The sequence below is a fragment of the Athene noctua genome, chromosome 1 (genome assembly GCF_965140245.1).
Source record: "Athene noctua chromosome 1, bAthNoc1.hap1.1, whole genome shotgun sequence".
Lineage (NCBI taxonomy): Eukaryota > Metazoa > Chordata > Aves > Strigiformes > Strigidae > Athene > Athene noctua.
Genome location: NC_134037.1, coordinates 250,093,248 through 250,119,498, shown reverse-complemented (window position 1 = coordinate 250,119,498; position 26,251 = coordinate 250,093,248). Strand labels below are relative to the sequence as shown.

The window sequence follows — 26,251 nt, the reverse complement described above, 5'->3', positions numbered from 1 at the left end:
GGAGGATGTTGTGACATACCTGAAATGCCACAAGGGGTTGGGATATTATAATGTAGCCTTTTAGATGTATCCAATAGATTTGTGAGTAGTATGCATGATTATTGTAGAGTGCTTATATAACGTGTGATTTCTTTCAATAAAATTGAAGCTTGCTTTCTTTCCCAAGGTTGTTTACCATCATACTCAAGGCCGTTGTGTACCTCAGTTTCTCTCTTTGTTAACATAACAGTCCTTTGTTAGCATAACAGTCCTTTGTTAGCATAACTGTGCCCTGAATCTCCTTCCTTGTTAGCAGGAAGAGGTGACAAATTTCAGGAAGGGTGGTTAAAATGGTCAGAACATTGACTGATCTCCTTCTCTCGTGCAGTCGCCTACACAGTTAAACTGAAGCTTGCAGGAAAGCTAAAGGGCATTAGCAGATTAATCCCCCACTGGAACAAGAAGGAAAGAGAAATGTGTTTCTGCAGCAGCATAGCTACGCTACAGCCTTCAAACAAGATTTGTAATAAATTCAAAATCTATCCCACAAAGATTTAGGAGCTGATCTTTATCCTTCAGTGGACTATCTCTAGCCCACAGTAAAGTATGAAACTACTTTCAAAACAGCTGCCAGAGTGGGACCTTCCATTTTGGAACCATTTGAGATCAGGCTGCTTGCTGTCCCAGAATAATTATATAGTTCTGACACACATGGTCCTCTACTAGTCGCCTTCTCATCCCACAGTCTGAGGTTACTCAGCAGGAGGAATTATCTAGTAACTGTAAAGGAGGGCTATGAAGAGGTAAGAAAAAAGAAACGGTAAAGAAGGGAAAGACATAAAGATATATATAAACTCTGTTCTTAATTCTAAATTTCAGAAGGTATCTAAGGTGAAGTTGCAAGTTGTGCCGGATAAGATCAAAATTTGCAGTAAGTCTAAAGAACTTCAAATTCTGCCAGTTTGAGTTGACCATAAGCTTGAATGTTCCTAAGTGTGACATGGGCTCATATTCTACAGTTGTTTCCCAGCTCTCCTTCAGTCCTGTTTGGGTGACTCAGTTCTCCATACTGATAAAGCCTTCTACTGCATCCCAAATGAAACACTGCATTTTATCGGGCAAACTGGGATCTTAAAAGTGCATGTGAGTTGAAAACCACATGGTAGTAAAGTGGCAACGAGTCTTCTACCTGCAACACTTAAGAGTTCTGATTGGGCAAAGAGGTGGTGAATTGGGGGCCGGTATTCTGTACTAGAGGTGGAAGACTTCCATCCTCTCAACTGTGATAACTGGGATATTATAAATATTAAGCACATTTGGCGATCTGAGCATCAGTGGTCTTGACTGTAAAGTGGTAACACCTACTTCACAAACTGCTACAGATATGGGGGTGGGGGATGTCTGTGGAGAAAGTATTTTACAAATGCCAAGTACTATTTTTACCGTCCTAGTCAAAGACATAGAACAGCTGCACGCTGAAAACGAGAAGAATTGGTTTAAGCTCAAATACAACAGCCAAAAAATGTCTCGCCAGGAAATCACAAAGGCATTTAGCCTTTTGCTGACAGCTCATCCAAGGCATGGCAATATCCCAAGACAACACACCCTGATTTGCCTGAAAAAAAGTTTTGCAGTCTTAAGAATAAAATACTTTTTGTATATTTTTATATACTTCTTGATTTTTCTGTAAAATTTTACACGTTTTTTGCATTCCGATTCCTGCACCCTTTGGTTAAAAAAAAAAAAAAAAAAAAAAAGTTTATCCTGTTAACTCCCAAGTCTTTACCGTCAAGAGATTTAACAGAAATCCGCAAAGAGCTCTACAAACCCACAAGCAGCAAACGGGCTCAGGGAGGTGTTTCGTTTGCCCTGCACAACTAATGAGAAACGTATTTGCTTGGATACCGTTTGCTGGGTTCGTTGGTTTTTTCCCCCTATGGTATCCTGCTAGTTATGAAAGTGCAGAGAGGGTGGAAAGCCCGGGGCGAGCCAAGCACCTCGGCTGGAGTCCGGCAGCGGTGTCCCTGGGCCGGCGGGCAGACACGGCGGCCGCCCGGCGGCGGAGCCAGGTGCCCGCTCCTGGCTTCCACCCGGCACCGGGGACCACCGGCACCGGCCCCGGCCCCGGCGGGAGCGCTCCCGGCCGGGGCACACCCGCCCTGTCCCTCGCGCCTGGTGTGAAGCCTCGTAAAGGCAGCACCGGCCAAACGGCCGCTCCCCGCCGTGCCCTCAGCCGCTCCCCGCCGTCCCCTCAGCCGCTCCCCGCCGCCCTCAGCCGCTCCCCGCCGTCCCCTCAGCCGCTCCCCGCCGTCCCCTCAGCCGCTCCCCGCCGCCCTCAGCCGCTCCCCGCCGTGCCCTCAGCCGCTCCCCGCCGTCCCCTCAGCCGCTCCCCGCCGTCCCCTCAGCCGCTCCCCGCCGCCCTCAGCCGCTCCCCGCCGTCCCCTCAGCCGCTCCCCGCCGTCCCCTCAGCCGCTCCCCGCCGCCCTCAGCCGCGGCCCCGCCCCGTTGCGAAGGAAGCGGCGTCTCTGGTTGCTACGATGGCGGCGGCGCGGCCAGGGCCGCGCTGAGGGTCGGCCGGCTCCCGGCACCGACGGCGGGGCCCTCCGGTACGGGGGCGGCGGGCCCGGGGCGCTGAATGGAGCCGAGCGGGAAGGGCGGCGGCGCGGCGCGGGGCCAAACCGGCGCCGGTGGGAGGCGTCCCGCCGCTGTGTATCCTTCCGCGGGGCTGCCGGCAGGGCGGTCCCCGGGCGGCTGCCCCGGGAGGGCGGGAAGTGGCGCCGCGGGGCTGCGGGGGCCCGCGCGGGGCGGGGCGGGGCGGGCGGCAGCGTTGGGTGGCGCAGCCCCGTCCTGCCCCGCCGTCAGGGATCGCCTCGGGGGGGCTTGAAATAAACGGGTGTGCCGGGGTTTTGGAACTGCGGCAGGAAAGTTGACTTCTCGTGCGACTTCCGAGTTTGCTTGGTTTCCCTCTTCTAAGAGAGACTGCCGCTAGTAATTGTATTTTCCATCCTAACTTGGGGATCCTTATTTTCTTGAATTTAAGTAGTACGTACACGAGTTCTGAACTCCCACCTGTACGGTGACACTTAAATCATTACTGACGTGAGGCAGGACTGATCTTGCTCTGTGGTGAGCTTCTATCCAGTGATATTAATAAATTTCAGTGTAAACAACCAGTCCTTTAGATTGGGGGAGGCTGTTTTTACAATTGAAACATTTTCCGTGTGATATATGCTGCCCTTGGGCCACAACAACCCCCAGCAGCGCTACAGGCTTGGGGAGGAGTGGCTGGAGAGCTGCCAGTCAGAGAGGGACCTGAGGGGGTGATTGACAGCCGGCTGAACAGGAGCCAGCAGTGTGCCCAGGTGGCCAAGAAGGCCAATGGCATCCTGGCTTGTGTCAGCAATAGCGTGGCCAGCAGGGACAGGGAAGGGATCTGACCCCTGTCCTCGGCACTGGTGAGGCCGCCCCTCGATTCCTGTGTTCAGTTTTGGGCCCCTCACTACAAAAAGGACATTGAATGACTCGAGTGTGTCCAGAGAAGGGCAACGGAGCTGGTGCAGGGTCTGGAGCACAGGTCGTACGAGGAGCGGCTGAGGGAACTGGGGGTGTTTAGTCTGGAGAAGAGGAGGCTGAGGGGAGACCTCATCGCCCTCTACAGCTCCCTGAAAGGAGGGTGCAGAGAGCTGGGGATGAGCCTCTTCAACCAAGCAGTAAGTGATAGGACAAGAGGGAATGGCCTCAAGTTGTGCCAGGGAAGGTTTAAACTGGCTGTTAGGAAGCATTTCTTTCCAGAAGGGGTTGTCAGGCGTTGGAATGGGCTGCCCAGGGAGGTGGTGGTGTCCCCATCCTGTAGGTGTTTGAGAGCAGAGTTGACATAACGCTGAAGGATCTGGTGTAGTTGGGAACTGTCAGTGTGAGGTTAATGGTTGGACTGGATGATCTTCAAGGTCTTTTCCAACCTAGATGATTCTGTGATTCTGTGATATATATGCATATGTTACATGTTTAGTTAACAACAAAAAGATGTCTCTGCAGATAAACATAATAAATGGGAGATTTTGCATCTGCAGATACCATAAAAGATGAGTGCAAAGCCTCTCTTAAAATCACGGTAAACATTAAAATGCAATTACATTTTTTTTCTGAATTAACATAAAGTTAGTTATGATAATAATATACAATTATGGGACCAACTGCTGTGTACTTAGTCAAAAGGCACATCAGCATTTTGTATCTCATGGATAAAGTTTGCCCATTCCCCAAAAGGTGTATAAGGTCAATCAAACAAGCTATTCTATCTTTTGATGAGCTGGTTGATACAGTTCCCATTGTCCTTAACACAATACTAGGGATAGAGCTTTAATGTTTCATTTTGAACAGGATTTAGAAGAAGAACGTCAGGCATTGAAAGAAGGTCAAAAAATATGTCGGAGTAGGGCACAGAAATATCTGATAGAGACAAACAGAAGAAGAAGGTAAGTAACTGCGGTTCCTTTGGTGGGAGATTGCAAAAAGAAAAAAGAGTCAGAACCTTGAGACAGCTCAATATATTTCTATTTGCGTGTTCACTTTGTTAAATGTCCTCACTGCTTTATTCTAGAGGAATCTAGGCTGAAAGTTTTGCCTTTCCAGTTTCTTGCTATGGAACAAATAAAATATAAGAAGAACAGTATTCTGATTTATTTGCTACTTCTTGGAAACTCACTGTAGTCACCTCTTGTTTTTTAGAAGGTTAAGTAGTGTTTTCATCTTGTGACTCTGATCTGCATTTCTAGTATTCTTCTGGTTTTTATTAGCTCCAATGAATGTGTGAATAATGCATTCAGGTGTACGCTGCGGGTCGGCCGGCAGACAGTTGTCGTGTCCTTCCGAAGTGTAGGCTTTTCCATCTGCATGGTGTAACAGCTGCACAGCCAGCCCTGTGTGGTGGGGCTTTGTGCTCCCACTTCCCTGTAAACAATGCAAAGTCTTTCTAGTGCTGGATTATATTTGTAATAAAGTTATTCTGTATTGATTGACATTTTAAACAGAGCTTTGAATATTCTGTCTTTCTGCATACATGAGAATGCAGTCATGAAATACTCTGTGACAAATGGATTAAGTAAATTATATACTGAGATGTTTCAGTGAAGTTTTGTAAGTAGTTTAATAGGCATAGGAAGCTTTTCCCTAGCATTGAGATGGTATTTGCACATGCAGGAGACTCGTCTGTGTATACTGTAGAGGCAGAGGGGTTCCTTCTTGCAAGCCCCCAGCCTCAGGCCCGGTTCCCCTGCCTGGTGTTAACTCGTTAGTGCTCATCCCCCATAGTTCCTGTATCAGATGATTTCCGTTGTGCAATGTTTACTTACTGAAATATGTTGATAACTCATAAGAGAGACAGTAGATGTCGTTTATACTGCCAATTTAGCTTGACAGTATGTGCTGTCAGCATGTGTTTTGCAATATAAAGAAAAATTGAAGAGGAAGTGTAATCACTTGGGAGTGGTTAAAGACTGTGCGACTCACAACCTTTGCAGATAATAAACTGAGTCTCAACTGAAAGATTAAATATCTTATTTAGTTTTATGCAACAGTACCACTGTAACGCTACGCATCTCAGATGAACACTGCTTATTGTATTACTAGTCCTGAAATATTATACTCTAATGTAAAAGCAAATACCAGACAGCCTGCTTATTTTTGACAGTGGTGTAGTTACACTAAAACTCATTGATACATAAATACATTTCCATATGTATTTCATTGCATCCTTAAGAAACACAGTATAAATCCAAGTTACTCAGGTGAGCCCGTTAAAAATTTAGGTATTCATAAAATGAAATTATTTCCATTTGTGATAATTGAGAATGGCAGAACTATAAGCATAATAAGTGGTTCAAATGGAAGCCTGTGGTGACAAGTCTTCCCCTAATAACTGAAAAGGAGTTATTTGTCTAATGTTAGAAAGGTGGTAAGTGCATACAGTATTAATAAGCTGTGAAATATAATTCAGAATTACAGGTCATTGCATATATGGAGGAAAGTAATTTGGAAATAAAAAGTTCCTTGAAACTGAATATTTTTTTCCTGACAGCTATGCAGGTAGGAAGTGATTGATCAACCATCAGGTCATGTCTCAAATCTGTGTATGAGCCAAGATCCATTAGCTTTGTAACACGTGTAAAAGTGTTGGCTATGATGATGGTTTCTCAAGGGTAGCATGACTTCCTTAAACTCCACATTCTACCTGGCAGCACCCTAAATTCTCCCTGACAGGGCTTACAGGCATGTATCAGAAGTTATTCTTGGCACCTGGTTTATAATTTCAAAACTGAAATGGTTTCTTTTTTTTTTTTTCTTTCAACATATGGAGAGTAGAAATGAGTGCAGTGTGAAGTATAACAGTGTTTTCTACTTCCAACCTTCACACAGAGTGGTTGAGTTTTAAAGGGTCCTCTTGAGGTCATCTGGTCCAACCCCACTGGTCAATCAGGGCCACCTAGTGCTGGTTGTCCAGGACCAGCTTTCGAGCATCTCCAAGGATGGAGACTCCACAACCTCTCTGGGCAACTCATGCCAGTGCTCAGTCATCCTCACAGTAAAAAAAGTGTTTCCCAATGCTCAGAAGAACCTCCTGTGTTTCAGTTTGTGACCATTGCCTCTGGTCCTGTCACTGAGCACCAATGAAAAGAACCTGGCTCCGACCTTTTTGTACCCTCCCTTCAGGTATTCATAGACATTAATAAGATCCTCCCTGAGCTTTCTCTTCCCCAGGCTGAAGAGTCACAGCTTTCAGTCTTTCCTCCTAGGAGAGATGTTCCAGTGCCTGCATCATCTTTGTGGCCATTCATTGGACTCTCTCCAGTATGTCCATGTCTCTCTTGTGCGGAGAAGCCCAGAACTGGACACTGTTTTCCAGGTATGGCCTCAGCAGTGCTGAGGAGAGGGCAAGGATCACATCCCTCCCTCCACGCACTGGCAGTACTTTGCCCAGGATACCATTGGCCTTCACAGCAAGGGCCCATTGCTGCTCATGTTCAACCTGGGCTACAACAGGACCCACAGGTCCTTTTCTACAAGGCTGCTTTCCAGCTGGGTGGCCCCCAGAATATGTTGGTGCCTGGGGTTGTTCCTCCCCAGGTACAGGACTTTGCGCTTCCTCTTGTTCAATTTCATGAGGTTCCCATCAGCCCGTTTCCCCAGCCTGTTGAGGTCCTTCTGGATGTACAACTCTGGTGTATCAGCTGCTCTTCCCAGTTTGGTGTCATGTGCAAACTTGCTAAGAGTACAGTCTGCCTCATCATCCAGATCATGTTTGGTCAACAGCTGGCCAAGAAGGCCAATGGCATCCTGTCTTGTATCAAAAATAATGTGGCCAGCAGGACTAGGGAAGTGACTGTCCCCCCGTACTCGGCACTGGTGAGGCTGCACCTTGAATACTGTGTTCAGTTTCGGGCCCCTCACTACAGGAAAGACATTGAGGGGCTGGAAGTGTCCAGAGAAGGGCAACGGAGCTGGTGAAGTGTCTGGAGCACAAGTCTTATGAGCAGCAGCTGAGGGAGCTGGGGGTGTTTAACCTGGAGAAAGGGATGTTCAGGGGAGGCCTTACCACTCTCTACAGCTACCTGAAAGGAGGTTGTAGCCAGGTGGGTGTTGGTCTTTTCTTTCAGGTAACAAGTGATAGGATGAGAGGAAATGGCCTCCAGTTGTGCCAGGGGAGATTTAGATTGGATATTAGGAAAAACTTCTTCACTGAAGGGGTTGTCAAGCGTTGGAATAGTCTCCCCAGAGAAGCAGTGGAGTCACCATCCCTGGAGGTATTTAAAAGACGTGTAGACATGGCGCTTATGACATGATGTAGTGGTAGGCTTGGCAGTGTTAGGTTTGCAGTTGAACTTGATGATCTTTAAGGTCTTTTCCAACCTAAATGATTCTTTGAATACTGATGTTAAACAGAACTGGGCCCAGTATTGACCCCTGGGATACACCACTAGGTACTGGCCTCCAACCAGGCTTTTGTGCCACTAATCACCACCCTCTGGGCCCAGGCATTCAGCCAGTTTTCAGTTCACCTCTCTGCTAATCCAGCCTGTACATCAGCAGATCATCTGTGAGGATCTTATGGGAGACGGTATCAACAGCCTTAGTGAAGTCCACATAGACAGTATTCACTGCTCCCCCCTCATCTACCAAGCCAGTCATTTCTTTGTTCAAGTTTATCAAGTTTAACGTATCAATTTATATGTTATAAATTTAACGTCAACCTTAAATTTATGCCTCTGCTGAAAAGTATTAACAGTGAATTCCCTTTAGCAAACAGATCTAGGGAAGATATAGCAGAGTTTCTGCTCTATTCTCATCTTCTGTCACTGAGGTTCATTGTCTTTGTGTTGCATTGTGGAGGAAAACTTTTTCTGTGTGTTTTTTTCTTTTTTTTTTTTTTAAGAACCACCACCAGCTTACCTTTAAACAAGGTTATACCAAGGCTGATAGCCCCTAATGCCCAGCAGTTTTTAAGCTAATGAGAACTGCATATGCAGAGAGCTTGCAGGTTGAAGTCTTCTGTTTTCAGCCTTTTCTAAATGTACTTGTCATTAATTTTTCCCTGGCTGTGTTGTACTGATCTGTTGTCAGTACCTCTAAAATGCAGCTGCTTCAGCATTAAAAATATTAAACTTCTGTCCAGATGTGCTCTGTTAATTGGTTTATTAGAAGACAAAAGCATCACTTGCACAGAAAAGAGCAAGTATAGCTTTGGAAAGCAAAGTCTCAGTAACTTAAGTCACAGAGCTTTGTGACTAAGTGAATACTTAGAGGCACCCATATTGATATTAATGAGTTGATGCCACCAGTTTCTTTGCATCTCTTCTACTGACCAAGCTCCTTAGTTTTGTGTTAAGAGCAACACAGCAAACAAACAGCCTACTGATTATCTTTCCACAAGTTGCCAGAGTATCAAGAAAGTAATTCCTTTATTGTCTCACTGATACATGAAATTGCAATTTCAAGATAGTTTAAGCATTAAATATTCTGTGGGACAGTAGCTGACAGATACTTTGTTTAAATACCAGTATTCTGGAAATAGGAGCTACTGACCAAACACATACTTGATGAAAATGAATAGGATGTCATATTTTGTGTTTATATACCACACTACTTTCTAAATACCAGCTGCTGATTCGCTGGGGACTTTAGCCTTCCTGCTCTAAGTGCTCAATACAAAATGTGCATCCCATTTTACTGTGATGTTACTCGCTGCAGGTAGTTGGTTGATTCTGGAAATGCAGTTGTCTATGTGCATTTTTAAATAAACCTTACAGTTCACTATCTTGGTTCAGCATTTTAAATTACCTTGAAATCTGAATAGCTAATCCATCTGTTGTAATTGGGGAAGGAAATGCTTTCCCAATTTATGTCAAGTTTCCAGTCTGTTCCCATTACTGTGTTTTTTTCAAAAATACTTTGATTTCAACATATGCACAAGCTTTGTGCTCCATCTACTGGCTGATTATCATTGATAATTTAATAAAAGCTCTTTAAATTATTCATCAGTTTTGCTGATAGAAAATGAAAACAGTCTAGTGCCAGAAATACGAGAAAAATGTTAGCACTTGGTAAACAGGTGTGCAAAGCATTCAGAATTTTGTATTGCTTTCTACATCAGAATGAAACTGTGAAAATTAGTTGACACTGTAACCATGTAGATGTGAAATGCAGTATTGCCATTTCTGGTAACAGGCCACAGGATTGTGCTGAATTTGCAAGGCCTCAGGACAGATGCTTGCCAAGCTTGCTCTCTCTGAACTTTTCTTGACCTGCCCACAGCTTTGTGTTGCTTGGTTTAGCTGTAACAGCAATTTCTCTAATTGACCAGGTGTCTGTGGCTAATTTATTTTGCCTTTGTTTATCTTTTTACGGTATGACCATGGTTTTATATAGATTGCAGTAACAAGCAGTTATTCTGTGTAGAGAATGAGATATTTATGACTTTAACATAATGATGTAGTGTAGGGAAATGCAGGCCTGGTACGATAGCAGAGGCCTTGAGAACTGGAGGTGCAGGATGCGGCGTAGAGTACAGGCAGGGGGTGATAGGAGATGGTGCACAGGCTTGGCACTGGAGACCCCACAGCTATCAACAACTCACCAATAGCTGGTTCAAGAAAAGCAGACCTAGATCTGACAAAACTGGCTTTAGGGGCAACAAAGAGAACAAAAGCATAGTATGTAATATATGTAAAAGGCACCATGTATGGAATATGTGGAGGTACTGTGGAGCTGCAAATTGATGAAGAAAGAGCAAAAGTGTAAAAGTATGTCAGCAAATATAAAAAGGACTCCAACTGAATCCTGAGGTGAGAAAGAAGAAAGCATTGACATGAACATCATATTGTTCCTGGTGAAGGCACTCCAGGTCCTGATAGCTCACCATAACACCCCAGCACCGCCAAAATGCAACTACCAGCCTTGGGACACAGAAGAGCAATGAAAGTGTGAGCATCAGGAAAAGGGGTAGAAACTCAATGTGTGAGTAACAGTTCAAACTGTTTCATCGCTATTTTTGAGGCTTTCTCTGTACAGAAGTATTCTAGCTATTATTTTTTGGTGACAATTATATCTGCATTAAGAATGATTAGACTATTAAGATTTGAATTATGCTAACAAAAAAAATTCTTGGCTTTGTATAAGGTGTGCTTACTTTTTGCCTATAAACAAGATTTGGAGTGTAACAACCAGTGGATAGTGCAGGCATTGTGAACCTTTGGGCTATTTTGGGGGACAGCCTTCTGTGAGCTTCTATGACATTGTTAAGGATTGGTTCTTCTGAAGCCCTTACAGCAATTTGAGGCTGTCCTTTTGTATTCAGCATATGATAATCAAAGAGAATGAGGGAATAGAGTTAATACGTGTTCTTATAGTCCTGGTAAGTATCTCACATAAAGAAAAAAATTGATCTGTGGGCAGTGTCCACAGATCCTTTTAAGGATGCAAGGTGTGTTTCCTGTTTGCCCATGAAGGGGATTTTGAGTGTGACACCCCATTCTAACCTTTTCTTGAACTTTCTGTTGTCTTTAAGTATACAAATACCCTTCTACCTCAGTTTTAACATTCCTGTGCACCGATTTACAAACATGATATAGCAATGGTTGAATAATATCAACTCACTGTCAAAAGGTTCATTTCATAGCATTCCATAGGCACTGTATATATTCCTTTTTTTATTTTCATCCAAGGCAGTAGTAAGCATTTAGTCCACCTGGGAATGTAGCATCCATCACTTCACTGTGAAGATAATTTAATAAAATTAACCAGGAAATAGTTCCACCATCTAGTCATACTGTTTTCAACATAAAAATACCTTCCACATAATGTCTGTATATGTGAAACTGCTAAATATTTTAAGTTTCGTATTCCAAATTCACTATAAACATTTTGGCAGCCATTTCAAAAATTGCTGCACCACTGAGTTGTTTATAGTAGACAGAAAAACTGGGTTAAGAAAACACCAGTCAGGAAATTCTTCTGCTAACTCTCCATCTTAAAGCCATACTCTTTTGCCAATGTTACATCTGTGATATGAACCTAAGCTGGTGGTTTAAGAAGAGTGGGTGAACAAACATTTGCTTTAACTGTTTTCTCTCAATGTGCATTTGTAAAATTATTTATTTTACATAATGCACCTGGGTGTCACAATTTACATTCTGTGAGGTCAGGAAGTTAATGGTACAGACTTCACTGAGTATCTTTAATGAATTTTCTTACATTTAAAATAAGATCATTTTTCTCCCTCATGTCTTAATCCAAACCAAATAGTGATCATGATGAGCTGTGGTGAAAAAGACATCTTGCATCAGCATTTGGACTTACCATTTCCAGCTATATAGAAAAACAGTCTTTTTTTAATGTCAGTTATTAGGAATGTGGAAGAGTGCAGCTAAGTCATACTCCAGAATCGTTTAAAAAAGAAATAAATAAAGACTCTGTCAGAATTTACTCTTTCCTTTTTGGAGTTATATGCTGGAATTACTCCAGGTGCAAAGTTGTAGAATTTCCCACGTGTCTGAATTTAATGACTACAGTTCAACTGAAGGCCTTCTTGAGCAGCTTCTAGAAATATTAAGGGGATTAAGAAGAATGTGTTTAAAGTACCAACTAGGATAAGCAAGTCTGTTTCCTCTGTTGTGATTTTCTTGTTTCTTTAGTCAAGATAAAGCTGTAAAATACTGTGGATTTCTGTATCAGATTTTAATATGAGTGAAATACAGGAATACTGAAAGTTGACAATGAACTCTAGTTCCACTTTTTTAGTCCTAACCTCTGGATTGTATGAACAATTAAAGTTCCTGTGAAATTTTAACCACATTGCAATATGACATTTTATGTGGACAGAGTTCTTTGCAGATTTTTTCTGTTTTTTGGATAACTGCCTGTCTGGCTTCACCTCATGCCTCAAGTGAAGCCATTCCTTCTTGCTGAAAAACTGAAGTCTGCAAATGAAATTTGCAGTGTTGGGATCATAATTTAATTGTTTCTCTTTGCACAAGTCAATCTTCTGTCTTATCATTCATTTGAAGCTGCAGAGTTTTATAACATCTCTAGAAGAAGAATTTCCTTGAGTCATAGAAATTCACCTGGATTTTTGAAAGTGTAACTATAAGTGTCATTTGCAATAAAGAGGTTGTTAAAATAAAACATAAGCTACCATCTGTATACATTATAGGATGTAATCTCAGCAGTTCTTGTGATCCAAGACAATTGTGAGGAATACTGCTGCTGGGAGATCTGTACCTTACTGAGGGGAATGTACTTCCAAAGTAGAAGCAGTAATTGCTTGTGTTCTTCACTGGCATTTTGATTTCTGACCTTGGAGAACATTAGAGTGCTACATACATTAGCAAAAGCAGTGAATCCTTTTGCATATTTTGTCTTTCTACTTGCTTTTGGCTTTTCGTATGCTCCACCACTGTCTTTCTGTCTTTCTTGAGCTTAACATTGGTAGTACTGGAGGTGTAGTATTGAAGAAAGGAAGATCAGATGTTACATAACTTCCAGTTTCCCCTTATGATATGGGACGGAGTTTTAAGATGCACTCGATGGCAGGAATGCAAGTATGTAGTCTTTGTGATTTAAGGTTTGAATAGCTACATGGAATCAGTTTACATTTTCACTTTTTTAAAAAAATGGTATCTATTTTGTCTTCGGTTTCTATTAATGAAATGTAATAATTTGTCCATAAAATTGGGAAATCTCATACTTCTAAACTGCTACTGTTTCCCCAGCAGCTCATGAAAGGCACACACACAGAGCTTTTGCAGCTCACCTTCCTATTGATCTGCCTACTGTGATACATTTAGGCGTTAATGTAAAGACTGCGGTAGAAGTCATATTGGTGACAAAAACTGGTTGATAATCTGCATGTTAATTCACGTATAAGAAAGAATCAAATCTCTGGCTGAGGCTGAAAAATAAAAATATTATGGTGTGTCTCTTTACCCATTTACATTCAGACAAACCATAAAAATCTAGCTGTGCCGATGTTTATAGCATTTAATTTATGAACAAGCAAGCTTTTGTACTGAAATTGCAAATTGATAAGCAGGTAAGTTACTAATATTTTGGTAAATGTAATTAGAAAACATAAGGATCATCTACTTTTGCTTCTTAAATACAGAGCCTTTGAAGAAAGACAGAAGCAAGCAGAAGAAAAAGAACAAAGATTTAGAGAACAAGTTCTGCAGCAGAGGAAAATTAAACTTCAGGAAGCAACTGATAAGTTCCAGCGTGCTCATCTGCCTTTTTCTCAGCACAAGCAAATAGGTTTGTAAATTAAAATTTAACCATTATTCACAACACAACTTTTTTTCTATTAATAGAATTTAATTGAGGAAAACAGAACAATTAACTTCATTAATATCACTTGAGTTCATATAAGTAAAACTTAACTGACTAGAAGCTCAGATCTGATAGATATGAGAAAACTGGGTAGAGGGAATTTAAAAAAACCTTTTTTTTTTTTTCTAAAAATTGTGCTGTGAGATATTTCATTATATTCCTGTCACAGTAAGTACCTCACCTCCTTGGGATATTGTAGCTGCCTGGGTTTTCCCCACTTCTTTTCACTGCAGTGGGTTTACAATCCTGTGCTTTCACAGCTGGCTGTGAGGTGTTACAAAGCCTCTGAAAGCTACTAATGATAGTATCTTTCAGTAGATAATGATCTGCTATTTAAACCCCTATATATTAAATATTCAAGAATGTGCATTTTGTTTATCATTAAATAAAAGCAGTCCGAGCATCTACTAATGTATTACATAACTTTTGCTGAATTAGTCAGCTTTTTAAGCTGTTCTCTCGCTGCTGGGAAGTAATGATCACTTCAACTCAGTTCCTGCTTTCTTGGAATCAGTGCAGATTGGCAGAAGTTTTTAACTGCATCAGCCAAGTCTGATTTCCAGTCAACTTTCCAGTGTTGAAACTCTTACGATATGGTATATTACTTAGGTATTCTTTAACAGATTTACTCTCCCAACTGCAGTTGTGCCAACTGTGAGATAATGTCTCTGACTTCAAGATCAAATATCAAATTAAAATAACAAAATAGAACAGTACTGGTTTAGGGCTTATTCATAGCTCTACTGACAGCCTAGACTGTGTAGCAATATAATGAATCACAATTTTTTTTCTTATAGCAATTCTGCCTCTGCCACTTTCTACCCAACTTACTTGAAAGATCCAACACCTTATGCCTCTCTGGACTCTCTTTCTCCCACTGGTTCGATTACTAAGTTACAATTTGGCCTCTATAAAGTATCTGCACATATCTTTGGTTTAGAGCATGAGCAGAGTAATCCTGATGTAAAAAAAAAGTTAGTGCTGGATTTTTTAACCTCATACTTTTTCAACTGTGCAGTCTAAAAACAAATAGCAAAACTGTTGAGTACATGTGTTACTGTAAATAGGCTGGGATTTTGTTTCAGGGGAACTAGAGATGTTCCAGCATGTTTAATGATGCTAAACCACTCAGTTTATTGTAACAGTCTGGATTTAGGCTTCCAAACTTCAGAAACTTAACCAAACCATTTATGGTAAAATATTCCCATTTTAGAAATATTTTTTTCCATTGTGTTTTTTACTCTAATCCCTCTAGTCCAGAGAAAAGCAGCTTTTCAGTTAGAAGAAGCTCTTGAACAAATTAAAGGATTAGTTTTAACACCAGGACTGTGCTTGCCCAGCAGAAACAAAACCAACTTCAGGTAAGCATTTCTGTTTACTCTGATGATCAAAGGAAATAAATTGCCTAGTGTATTCAGTAGACAGCAGACAATTAATTACTCTTTAAGAAACTGTGGCAAAGAAAGCCTTTCTTTGAACTCTTCCAATGAAACATTATGAAACATCCTTGAGTTGTTTGTGTCCATTTGATAAAACAGCAGAGGAAATGACACAAACCTTTCCCCTTCAATGGAATTCTGGGAATAGTCAGGGCTAAACCGGTCTCCATTTCATTATAGCCTGACTCAGATTGCCATGGTTATCAAACCATCTGCTATTCTGTGAATTGTAAAGTATTCTGTCTAGATGATTTCTTATTCTCATCTAGATTTTTTTTCCTTTTTACATTCAAGGATAATTTAGTTTGTGTATTCATCCCATGATCTTATCTTCTTACCAATTGCCATGCCTTTAAATTTCTCATCCTCTGTACGTATCTTGAGCGTCCTGATAACAATTTCACCTGCAGTTTCATTTTATATCACATACAATTTGAATCGCATACTCTTCACTCTACCCAAACACTTTTTCTAAGATACCTGCTTATCACAGATTGTTTATGCATAGTTTATCTGTCAGCTATGATAGATAATCCTCCTTCCCGATTATCCCCTTCCTTATGTCTCATTTCTTTAATAGTTCAGGATTATATTTTCATCATTGCTGCTTTTGTTATTATTATTATTATTATAATTATTTTCTCCATGCTGTAACATGTGCAGATGTTCAGAATAGAGGTAAATTCTGTCTAAAAAGGGGTCTCTACTTTTGATCTTCAGTGTGTTCTTCATTGTGATGTTAATATTCTGTGTGATTACATATCTACTGCTGATTAATACATGTTTACAGGCAATAAACTGGGCAATTGAGAAAATATTTCATACATCTTAGAGATAAATACTCATGCTATCTGCTGGTCAACATGCATAGAGTTCTGCAGCTATTACACTGGATTGACATAATAAAGGAGGATTGCAGCCATAAAAACAAACAAACAAACAAATCTACCTGCTAAATATAAATTGAAATTACGGCAAAGAAATGCGGAAGTTTCAGAGCCCTGTCTCAGGGTTTCTGATTGCTTGTCTCATTTCACTCAGAGGCTTGATTAAGAACAGCAGCTCAGTGCCTTTTACCCCTGCCTTTATCATTTGTTTCTTTGTTTTTCATCTTCAAACTGCTCCTTGTGTCTCAGGGGCTCACATTTTTCTCTCAGGACCTCTTCAAACCACTTACCATTTCTGACAGTATGACACTGCTGTCACTCCATATTATATTTGCATAATTTTAAAAACTCACTATCCTGTAATAATAAGTGTGGGTTTTTTCTGATTTTCATTTTTATAACCTCATTTCCTAAGGAAAATAAATTTATGTGTTCATATTCTTTTACAGTTTATGTTCCCCTATTAACCAAATTTGAGAGAGAGATAAGAATCTCAAAGATAATTATATTTCTACAAGTTTGAAATTGGCAATTGGGCAAGGAAGAAATTATTCAAACAAGTGACACCAGCATGAAATAAGTTTAAAAGTCGAGTCCATTTTGACCTATTGGCAATTCACAGGCTAGTTAGTATGGATAAGACAAAACACGATTATCTTGGAAACTACTACAGAATGTGCTGCCTTTTCCCCAGCTAGTAACTAGGAGACTTGGAAAAGGAGCCTTATTGAGTGGGTGAAGAAGGCAGAGAATATTACGGGTATGATAATGAGGCAAAAAAAAAAAAAAGTGATTGCAGTACAGGCTTGTGTATAGGGACAAGGTATGCAAATTAATATGAAATAAAGCTTTGCTTATTGAATGCTAGCAATTTGTCTTCCTTCCTTGTGACCGAAAATACTCTATGCATTTTTGTCTGCATCTCACACAATCCCTTACTAAGCACTGAGATTCAAACTGAACATGTGTTATGCAGCATAGATTCTTCTAGCCTGCTGCAAAATATGTTAGTATGGGGTTGTTCCTTTCAGTTTTTGTTTGGGAGCCATAGTTTGCATGGGTCATAAAAGTGGCATTTCTCTGTTTTCAGACTTGGTTCCAAAAATTGAGCAAAATTCTCTTAGAGGGCAAAGAAATTTCTTTAAAATCAGTACAGCAAGGTAAACTTTGATTCAAAAAAGCATTTTGAGAAAGTTCTCAAAGATGAAGGTTCTTCAGAACTCACCAGTTCTGAGCTGTAAAGCTTTAAAAATGTCTTATAATCCCTTCAATTGGAAATTTTGGAAGAGCTAATAACTAACTCACATGAGGTAGTAAATTCCTTTCTATATTTCTGTCTCTTCTTCTATAAACACTGAAACCAAAAATCTTGTATCTTTAGAATTCACCATCGCTCAGAAATAGAATGTATAGAATTCATTGAGAGTCCCCTTTTAAGGGAAGACACAAATACTGTATTAAGTAATCAAGATAACTATGGCTGCAGACCCAACTGGATATAGGTGAATTTTATAAGGTTTTAGAATTCTTAATGTCTATGTTTTAAAAGTTGTAAAAAATTAAATTAAGCAACTGAGACATATTACCTCCTTATGGAGAAGGACAGAAGATCCTGAAAGACCTAATGAGTGAGAGATTCTATTCCATGCTTGAGGTAGAGCTACTCTGCTTCTAGTAAGGTTTAGTAATTAAATGCTAAAGGAAAGATTTTGGTCAACTCATTAGCTGACAGGCATTGGGATGTGTTCACATTAGGTGTGTAAATGGTGTGCTGCTCTTTGTACAAGATATATTTCCCTATTTGTGTTTAAAAATGGTAGTATTTGATTAGGTCCAGAATAGATAGAAACTTAATTATGACAAATCAAAAATGTTCTCTAAAAAAAAGTTGGAATGTACAAACTTTTATAAATATAAACAGTTTAAACATCCACATAGATATTAAGAAAATTATACCCAACCCACCCCCCCAAAAAAAAAAACAAGCCCTGAAAACCAGATATTTTGAGAGCCAGTTGTATATCAGTCTGGTTCACAGTAACAAAGTCTTTAAAAGTGGATAAGTGCAGAAAGTTTTTGGATAGGAAGGATATCTCCCATTCAGAAAAATACAGAAGGCAGTTTTCTGAGTTCTATAAATAAATATGAGAAGTTGTTCTCCCTTTTTTGCTATTAGCCATCTCATCAGAAATAATAAATTCCTTTTTAGTCTCTACCAAATATATGCCAACCTTTTCAGAGTATTGTATAAAATCTTCTGAAAAATAATAATCTTGATGGGATGAAAGTTTCCATTGACCTAAAATTATAAGTATTGTAATAAATACAGAAAAAGGTCTCATTAGACTAAATACCCATGTGACACAGATGTACTAAAAAGGGATTGCTTTTAACAGGGAGCATAATTTTAGATACAGAAAGAGGATGAAGAAGATTCATGAAGAATGAACTGTGGAAACTTAAGCTGAAGAAATTGAGAGAAATGAAGGAAAGGGGTTACTGAGTACACATATTAGACATATGGTAGCCATCTCCAGCTAGGAACAATACAAGTTTCCTAATAATACATCTCTGCTGGATAGGCAGTAGAGGAGAATGAGGTCTGTGTACATACTGTGAGACTGCACTGGTCAAATTTGCTCAATAGGGGTGCCAGCTGTGAAGGGAGATAGCTTTGTGTGGCATGAAATAGTCATATCTTTTTATAAATTCCTCCACTGCATATTGCCCATATATGAAAGGAACCATCATCTTCATCATCACCTTCACTGGAAATGAGGATGGGTAAAGTGTGCATGGTAGATCATCTTGTCAGGCCAGATTCAAAAAAAAAAAAAAAAAAAAAAAAAAGGAAGAAGAAGAGGGAAATATGTGGAAGTATATGTTTTTCATCTTTAGTCTCATGTAGACTACAAGTTCACTTTTGCCACAAATTTAGCTAAACACCTTCACCCTATTTAGCAATATTTAAGGGATCATCTTGATGTTGCTAAGGACTTTACTGAAAGTTTATACTGATAGTCTGTTTCCAAGACCTATTCTCCTTCTACCACCATTTGCAATCATTGTGGAGTATAACAACTTATCCTAAAACAGTGAGACATAAGCTTAGCTTTCTAACCAGCTATAACAGTTGTGGCTCTGCTGAACAGATGAAAGCATGGATCAGGTGAGAGATTTCTGTAAGTGCTGCTTTGGGTATGCCAGACTTAAGGCATTTAGGGCCCTTGAACCTGGTTGGAGCCAAAAGACAGGATCAGTGTCCTTCACTAAACTGTTCCACCTGGGTAGTCAAGCATAGCAGGCAACCTGTTATACTTCCAGAAGGCTCAACCTTGATCTACCTATGAGCTGATGGTTTTGGTGTGTGGGTTATTTTTGCTTTTTTTTAAAGCCTACCTTTCTTACTGGTTAAAGCTACTTGTGTCTTATTTTTGTCATCCTTGATATCTACCTACTTCTTGCTTCTTGTTTTCCAAAGCTTGGTTCCTGTTCTTAGTGATCTCAGCCTTGTTCCAGTTCTGTCTGCTTTTTATTCTTGAACATATCTTGTTACATACTCCCTGCTTTCCTAGTCTCTGATAGCACATTTTCCTTGTCATTTGGCTTCACATAGTTTTTGGCTTCTTTGATTTCTGGGTGTCAGCCAGCCCCATAGTTCTTGCTAATTCTCATCCTATGGTTTCCTCTGTCTTAATTTGGGCTCACCCTGACCACACAGTATGCAACTAGACTAGCTACTCCAAAGATATTTTTTTTCAGGTAGCAAATATAAATTCTTTAATGTACCACATTACTGCCATTACACGTCATCAGAAGAGTTGGGGTCTCTAGACACTACAAAGCCTTCTTGCTATTTGAAGTAAGGGAATATCTGACAGCATCAGTATATAGTTACCCTCTATATAAGCCAACCTTATTCAAAAATAAAGGCCATTTTTCTTGTTTGGTTTTTTTTTAAAAATAGAAACACCTCTGTATTCCACTTCTGTAAATGACCAAACTGTTGGCTGACATTTTCCAGATTAATTCATCCTCAGGCAGTCACCCAACAACCCAATCAGAAAAGTCTGACTATTTATAAATAACAGAAGAGAAGGTTTAAAATGGAAAGTGTTGGACACTTTGAGATAGTACTAACAGCACCACCTGTAGTTATATATAGTATAGCTGTCCTTTACTTGCCAGGCATATATTGATGATATATACTTTTGGAAAGGATCATGTTTAAAAGTGTACAGTTGATGCGTAGAAATAAGCCAAAGTAATAAGTTATTTGCTTACATCAAGAAACAGAGATGACACTTCATCCTCATCAGCATCTAGAAACAGTTCTTCCCGTCAGAAGCAGATTTCAGCAATGGTTGGCTGGGGTAAAACAATACAAGAGAGCAGTAGAACAAACATGGATAGTAGACGACTTCTCTTTCAGAAAAATCTGACAGAAATGCAACATCTTGAAAAACAGAATCTCAGCAACTTGGAGGTATGATATTTCCGTGTGATTCATTACATGATGCTTCTTGAATGTAATAGAAGTTTTCTTGAATGTGATAAAAATGAACTCTGTTAATTACTATTTGCGAAGTAGACAACACCTGAGAGCACGCTGTACTGTGCCCTACCAATAGATTATTTATAGTAAAATTATGCATATTTTTCAGTAAGAAATCAGAGAGCTTTCAAAATGTTTGTAAGAATATTTTCACAAATTCTTCAAAGATATCTGTCGTGCTGTCATTCTTTCTGTGAATCTAAGATTTGTATGTCAGACTTCTTGGCTCCGAAGTAGCTAGCCATTAGTCTATCACAGGGATCTTGTGCTAGCTCCAAACTTAAATTGGCAGCTTGCAATTCACACTTAAGTTCCTGCTTTGCTGATTGCTACAACTCAGTGAAAAATGCTATAGCAGTATAATTATGATAGGTCAAGTGCTGGGGATTTTTTTGTTTCTTTTTTTTTCCCAATGTGTGGTGATTTCTTAAGAGATTGACTTCAAGTCTCTTGAGATCCCTTGTTGTCATCTTTGGAATAGATGCAGGTGTTCCAGTAACAAGCCCATTAACTTTCTGCCTAAACTAATTTTTTAACCCAAAATCAGTTTCAAAAGTGACCTCAGAAACACAGTGAAAGAAGAACTGAGCTCCAAAATGATTTCCTATAACTGCACTTTCAATTGTGATTTTAGAGCTGTCAGTATTGTCTGTGATTTTGGAAATACTATCTTCAATATTACATTTTTTTGAACCAAGAGGACATAATTTTGGGCTCATGCATTTATTTCTATAATATTATCTACTGGTATCTGGACTCGTGGTGTGTGAAATGACCTTGACTCTATGAAGCACAGTCCCTTTATATTGGTGACCGCTACAGGCATGGAGTAATTGATGAAAACAGAGCAATGGCTTTTCCTTTTGATGCATGTGTATGGATAACTTTTGAAAGACTGTATACATTTCAGATACATTTTGAGTTCTTTGATACTGATGTTTCCAGGCACATTAATCTCTGTCTTTGTACCTACATTGTTCTGATGGGTATTCATGAGAATCTTGAGCAGCTGATGACTAACACATAAAATCTCACTCCACTGGAGTAAACTTCAAAAAGGTTGAGAAGACAGAAAGTACAGTTTGTACTGCAAGGTTGTTGATTAGTGTTCATTCTTATTTCCAAGAATGAAAGAAGGAAGAGAAAATGGCACTTTATAAAGAGAGCTGATAAGACTGAATTTTAGATTACCACTTTAAAACAAAATACAAATATAACAATTTCCTGTTTCATTGTTATAGTGTTTGCAAATCCCTCCCTAACTGATGATGCTGAATTTGGCAGTAGCTACACTAGGACATCTTAGAAATAGGATAAAAATTGCAATCTCTTTGAGAAAAATGTATTAAAAGAGTCTTCTTAATATATTGTGAGGCAACTAAATTGTAGTGTATTTTATCAAACATAATTATCACATTCTAATTGAATTCTAGGGGAAAAACTGATGTGAGTCATGCATGATTTTTTACTTATATTTTTTTTCTAAATGTTGTCATCAGCTTTGGACACTGCATATAATATAGTAATTTGTTTACAAATTAATGTATTTTTGAAAAGCCTTTAGTCCTGTAAAAAATTTTGCTTTTTTTTTCCAGAATGTATTTTTCTGCTACCACTAGGGGTTGCTCAGCTTCTTCCCTCTGATAAATAGTTTCAAATTGTAAATATTTATACTTCAAACATTCGGACTTTTTTCCTTGAAATTGCATGCTTTGGACTCTGATTAGAAAAATAGTTAAGAAAGCTGTTGTCATTGTTCTAAGGCCTGAATTTTGGAAGTGTGATGCTTGGGTTGTTCTGGTATGCATGTGCATTTGACTTCCTGTGATGTGAAATAGTATTTATAACACTTCTACTTATAAAATTTATACTTTATAATTATTTATAATACTCTTACTGACATGAATAGTCTTCAGTAGTCTTGTTACTGTCTGTTGTCCAAAGTCATTCCAACAGTGCTTGCCTTTCTGAAACTAATGTCAAAGTATTTCACTGTGCACATGCTTTGCAGTCTAACCATCCATTGAGATCCTTTGACCTCTCTTTGTTTCTGTTTTTACAGGCCCAGCAGGATTATAAAGATTCCTAAAATTCTTTTCTTTCCTACAGGGCAATAAAGTCCTATGTAGACCCTGACCAGTAGATTTGGTGTGTTCCCTGCTTTCCATCCCTAAAATAATGTGTAGTTTCAACAGTAAGCCAGGGTTTTTAGGGGCTCTTCTACAATTCTCAAAAATTATTTTGCTTAAAATATTGAGAGCAGTAGATTTTATTTTGTGGAACAGTTACATCTGAGCCAGTACATCAAATTATTTTTTGTAATATAAGTATGTTCTGTTTTGAAGAAATTAATATTGTTGTATTAATTAATATTGTTAACTTCATTTGCAATCAAACTTTTTGTTGCACAGTCCTTTCCTGGTTTTGTTGCAGGCATAAACAAAATCTTTAACATGGAGCTGGTAGCACAGTCTTTAGCTAAATCTGCATGCAGCTTTTCACCAAAAGACATTACTCTCATGGGCTTATTATTTTTCCAAATGTTACTGTTTATGTTGAAATTTTCCATTTCTGGCACCTGCCTTGAACTGAATTATTTAGAAAATTTCCATTAAAATGGCTTAACTGTGACAAGGAACAGTATTATTAGATACCTTTTGTCTTTTTCTTTTCATCACCTCTTTAGTTTGGTGGCCATACAATATTGTTTTGGTCAGTACAGTATTTTTGTGCTGTTCCAGAAAAATACATTATACTTGAATTAAACTGATTGATGTAACATCTTACCTCTACTGTTTCACTTTTTAAACAAAATACTTGGAAGTAAGAGCTAATTCACAGACAAAATAGGTAGAGATTACAACATGGAGCTTGTATTTTCCTCTTCCCTCCTTTATATGACCATTATTAGGTTATTCAAGTGGTATCTGTGAAATCCAAATTTAAATTGCTTTCTGATTAGTTAGAAGTGGGAATTTTACCTTGGCTCTCCTTTTTTTCCAAGCATACGGTGCAGCCATTGAAGTACTCACTATCAGTCTTTCTATGGATACTGTTCCCCTTTGCATAAAATACTTAAGTATTTATTGAAATAGGGACTGGAACACAGATAATAATTTCTCAGAAACTGCAACCCAAACCATGAGGTCAGAGGGTTATTCTTTATTATCTCTAATACAATAAGATTTTGTATCCTATACTCTGTGTGTTTATATATGTTACATACACAATTAAATGAGTCTCTGAGAAATAATGAAGAGTATTTTCTAAGTGATGTTCCTCTAAATGAAAGCAGCAGATGCTGGAAACACATAGGTATGGACATCGCCTTACTTGCATGAGTGAGTTGATCTGTATCACTGTTAGCTGTTTGTGTTACTGCTCTTCTGAGGTTAGACTGTGTCTATGAAATGAAGATGTTTCAGGTAACTGATGGAGAAACTGAATTCATTTTCAAGTCCATTTGTAATATGACTTATGACTGGGGTAAGTTAAACAAGGGTTTCTTCTGCAAGGTCTACTGTATCAGTCTAACTCTTCAGAGGCATAGACAAGACCAGCATGGAAAAAAGGAGTGCCTGTGTACAGAGTCTCTCGCAAGTGTCAAGAACTTGTAGAATGCTCCGGGCTGGTTAGTGGGAAAACAGACTCTTAAGGGGAGGGTTAGGATAAAACATCATTGGAACTGGTTAGACTTGATTTTGAAGAGACTGTTCAAAGACTTGAAATAAGTTTCTGTGGTCACCTTAAATCTAGAAACATTGGCCATTTTTTACTTATAGCAGTGATTGTTAACATATTTTATGTTGATCACTTAAATTGTATGACCAACTCAAGTGATTTCCCTACTCGATTTTCTTTTGTCAAGATCAGAGGGGTTCAGTTATTATTGGCTTTCAACGAGTATTGCAACATATCACTGTCTTCCACGTTATTTCACTAATCCAAAATTCACATTTGCTATAAAGGCAAATTGAAATGTATCTCCAGACTAAATTATTTTACCCAAATACTCAAACTTGTTTTGATTGTGTATTCCTCAAGGTTTTTTTATGTAAAATAGTGGTTTATTCCAAGCCTCTGCTGTATAAAATGCCACTGCAATCTTTGTACCTGGCGGTCTGAATGTTCAGTCATTTGAAGAGTGTCTTGCCTCAATTTAAAGCCCTGCTCAAATCAGTGATCATGTAGGGTTGAAGCTGAAACATCATTTTCAGTACAAAAGTGTTTGTTTCACAGGTAGATTAATACGTGAATAAGACTTGCTTGTGGATGTTAGGGTTGTTATACATACAGGATGGCTCACAAACCACAGGAACAGGGAAACTGAGAACTCTCATGTATATACCTGCTCTTCCTTTACAAGCATATACTTTTTCATAAGAATTGCCATACATATTAGCATAACTCCATTTTCGGTTTAACATTCATATACATATATCCATTTATATGTATATATGAAATATTTATATATAGCTATGCACTAAATTATTTCTACAATACTTGATAGCTTTTTTTGAAGTGATTTGTTTTACTGTAACTGAGTAAAATGTTCATAAATGTAGCTAAAGGAAAGGAATAGAGGGAAAAACATTAGTTTACTGCAGTTACGGTAATAATATAATGTTCACTTGCAGGAAGATAAAAAAGTTTGTGTATAGCGATCTGCCAGGATGCTATATTATATTATAATAACTTATGGTATTATCGGAGACAGTATATGCTAATGTCTCAAGGGCATGTTGGAAAATCTCTTGTTTTCTCATCAAAAGTAAAGTATCACTGTCCACAGTAATTCTACCCCTTTGGAGATAGCAGAGCTGTGTTTTGTTTTTTTTTTTTAAAGAGATATACTTTCTGTGAAGTGGAAAGCAGAACAGAATATAACTACTTTATTCCTCCAGTATTCTGCTTATATCCTAGTAGGCTCATGGTGACCTGGGTACACATAAACCTAATCAATTCTTTCACTATCTTTTTTAATATTTATTATTATAAATGCACAGCAGCACTTCTGAGGCATTTAGCAGCCTGAGCTTTGCTGTGCAGTTTATACCCAATACTGGCATATCTCCATAAGGAAGTATGGCTCACCAACTGGGAAATAAAGCATTAAGCCAAACACCCAGAATTCAGACAACAGGAATAAGCAAAGAATAACTGGAATCCAGTAGACTGAAAGATCTCGTAACAAATAGTTTAAAGAATTATGCTATTCCAAACAGCCACAAGAAGAAAAAATATCAGCCCTTAAACTCAGGAGGCTGTTTAGTGGAAGGTAGATGCTGAAATCTTGTACATGTTCTTATAAATCATATCTATAAAGTTCTTCAGAGGAATGTATGTCTTGAAAAATATCTGATAGAAAAAATGCAAATTGTAAAACAAGTAACGTAACAGTCACTAAATATTTTTTTTCAAGAGAAGTGATTATATTAATGAAGCATGAAGTGAGTGTTGGCAATTACATGAAACTGTATCATTGGATAATTTTTTTTCCGGACAGATATAAATAC

At 39.0% G+C, this 26,251-nt stretch overlaps 1 protein-coding gene across 1 annotated transcript in view; it reads left to right on the top strand.

Annotated features, from left to right (window-relative positions):
* Positions 1-4,027: 4,027 nt before the first annotated feature.
* The window catches only part of CEP126 (centrosomal protein 126), a 41,271-nt gene continuing 19,047 nt past the window's right edge, over positions 4,028-26,251 (top strand). The window contains exons 1-5 of the mRNA XM_074901465.1: positions 4,028-4,090; positions 4,360-4,454; positions 13,634-13,779; positions 15,110-15,215; positions 20,471-20,666. Coding sequence (XP_074757566.1) covers positions 4,028-4,090; positions 4,360-4,454; positions 13,634-13,779; positions 15,110-15,215; positions 20,471-20,666 — 606 coding nt within the window. The remainder of the gene's footprint in view (positions 4,091-4,359; positions 4,455-13,633; positions 13,780-15,109; positions 15,216-20,470; positions 20,667-26,251) is intronic.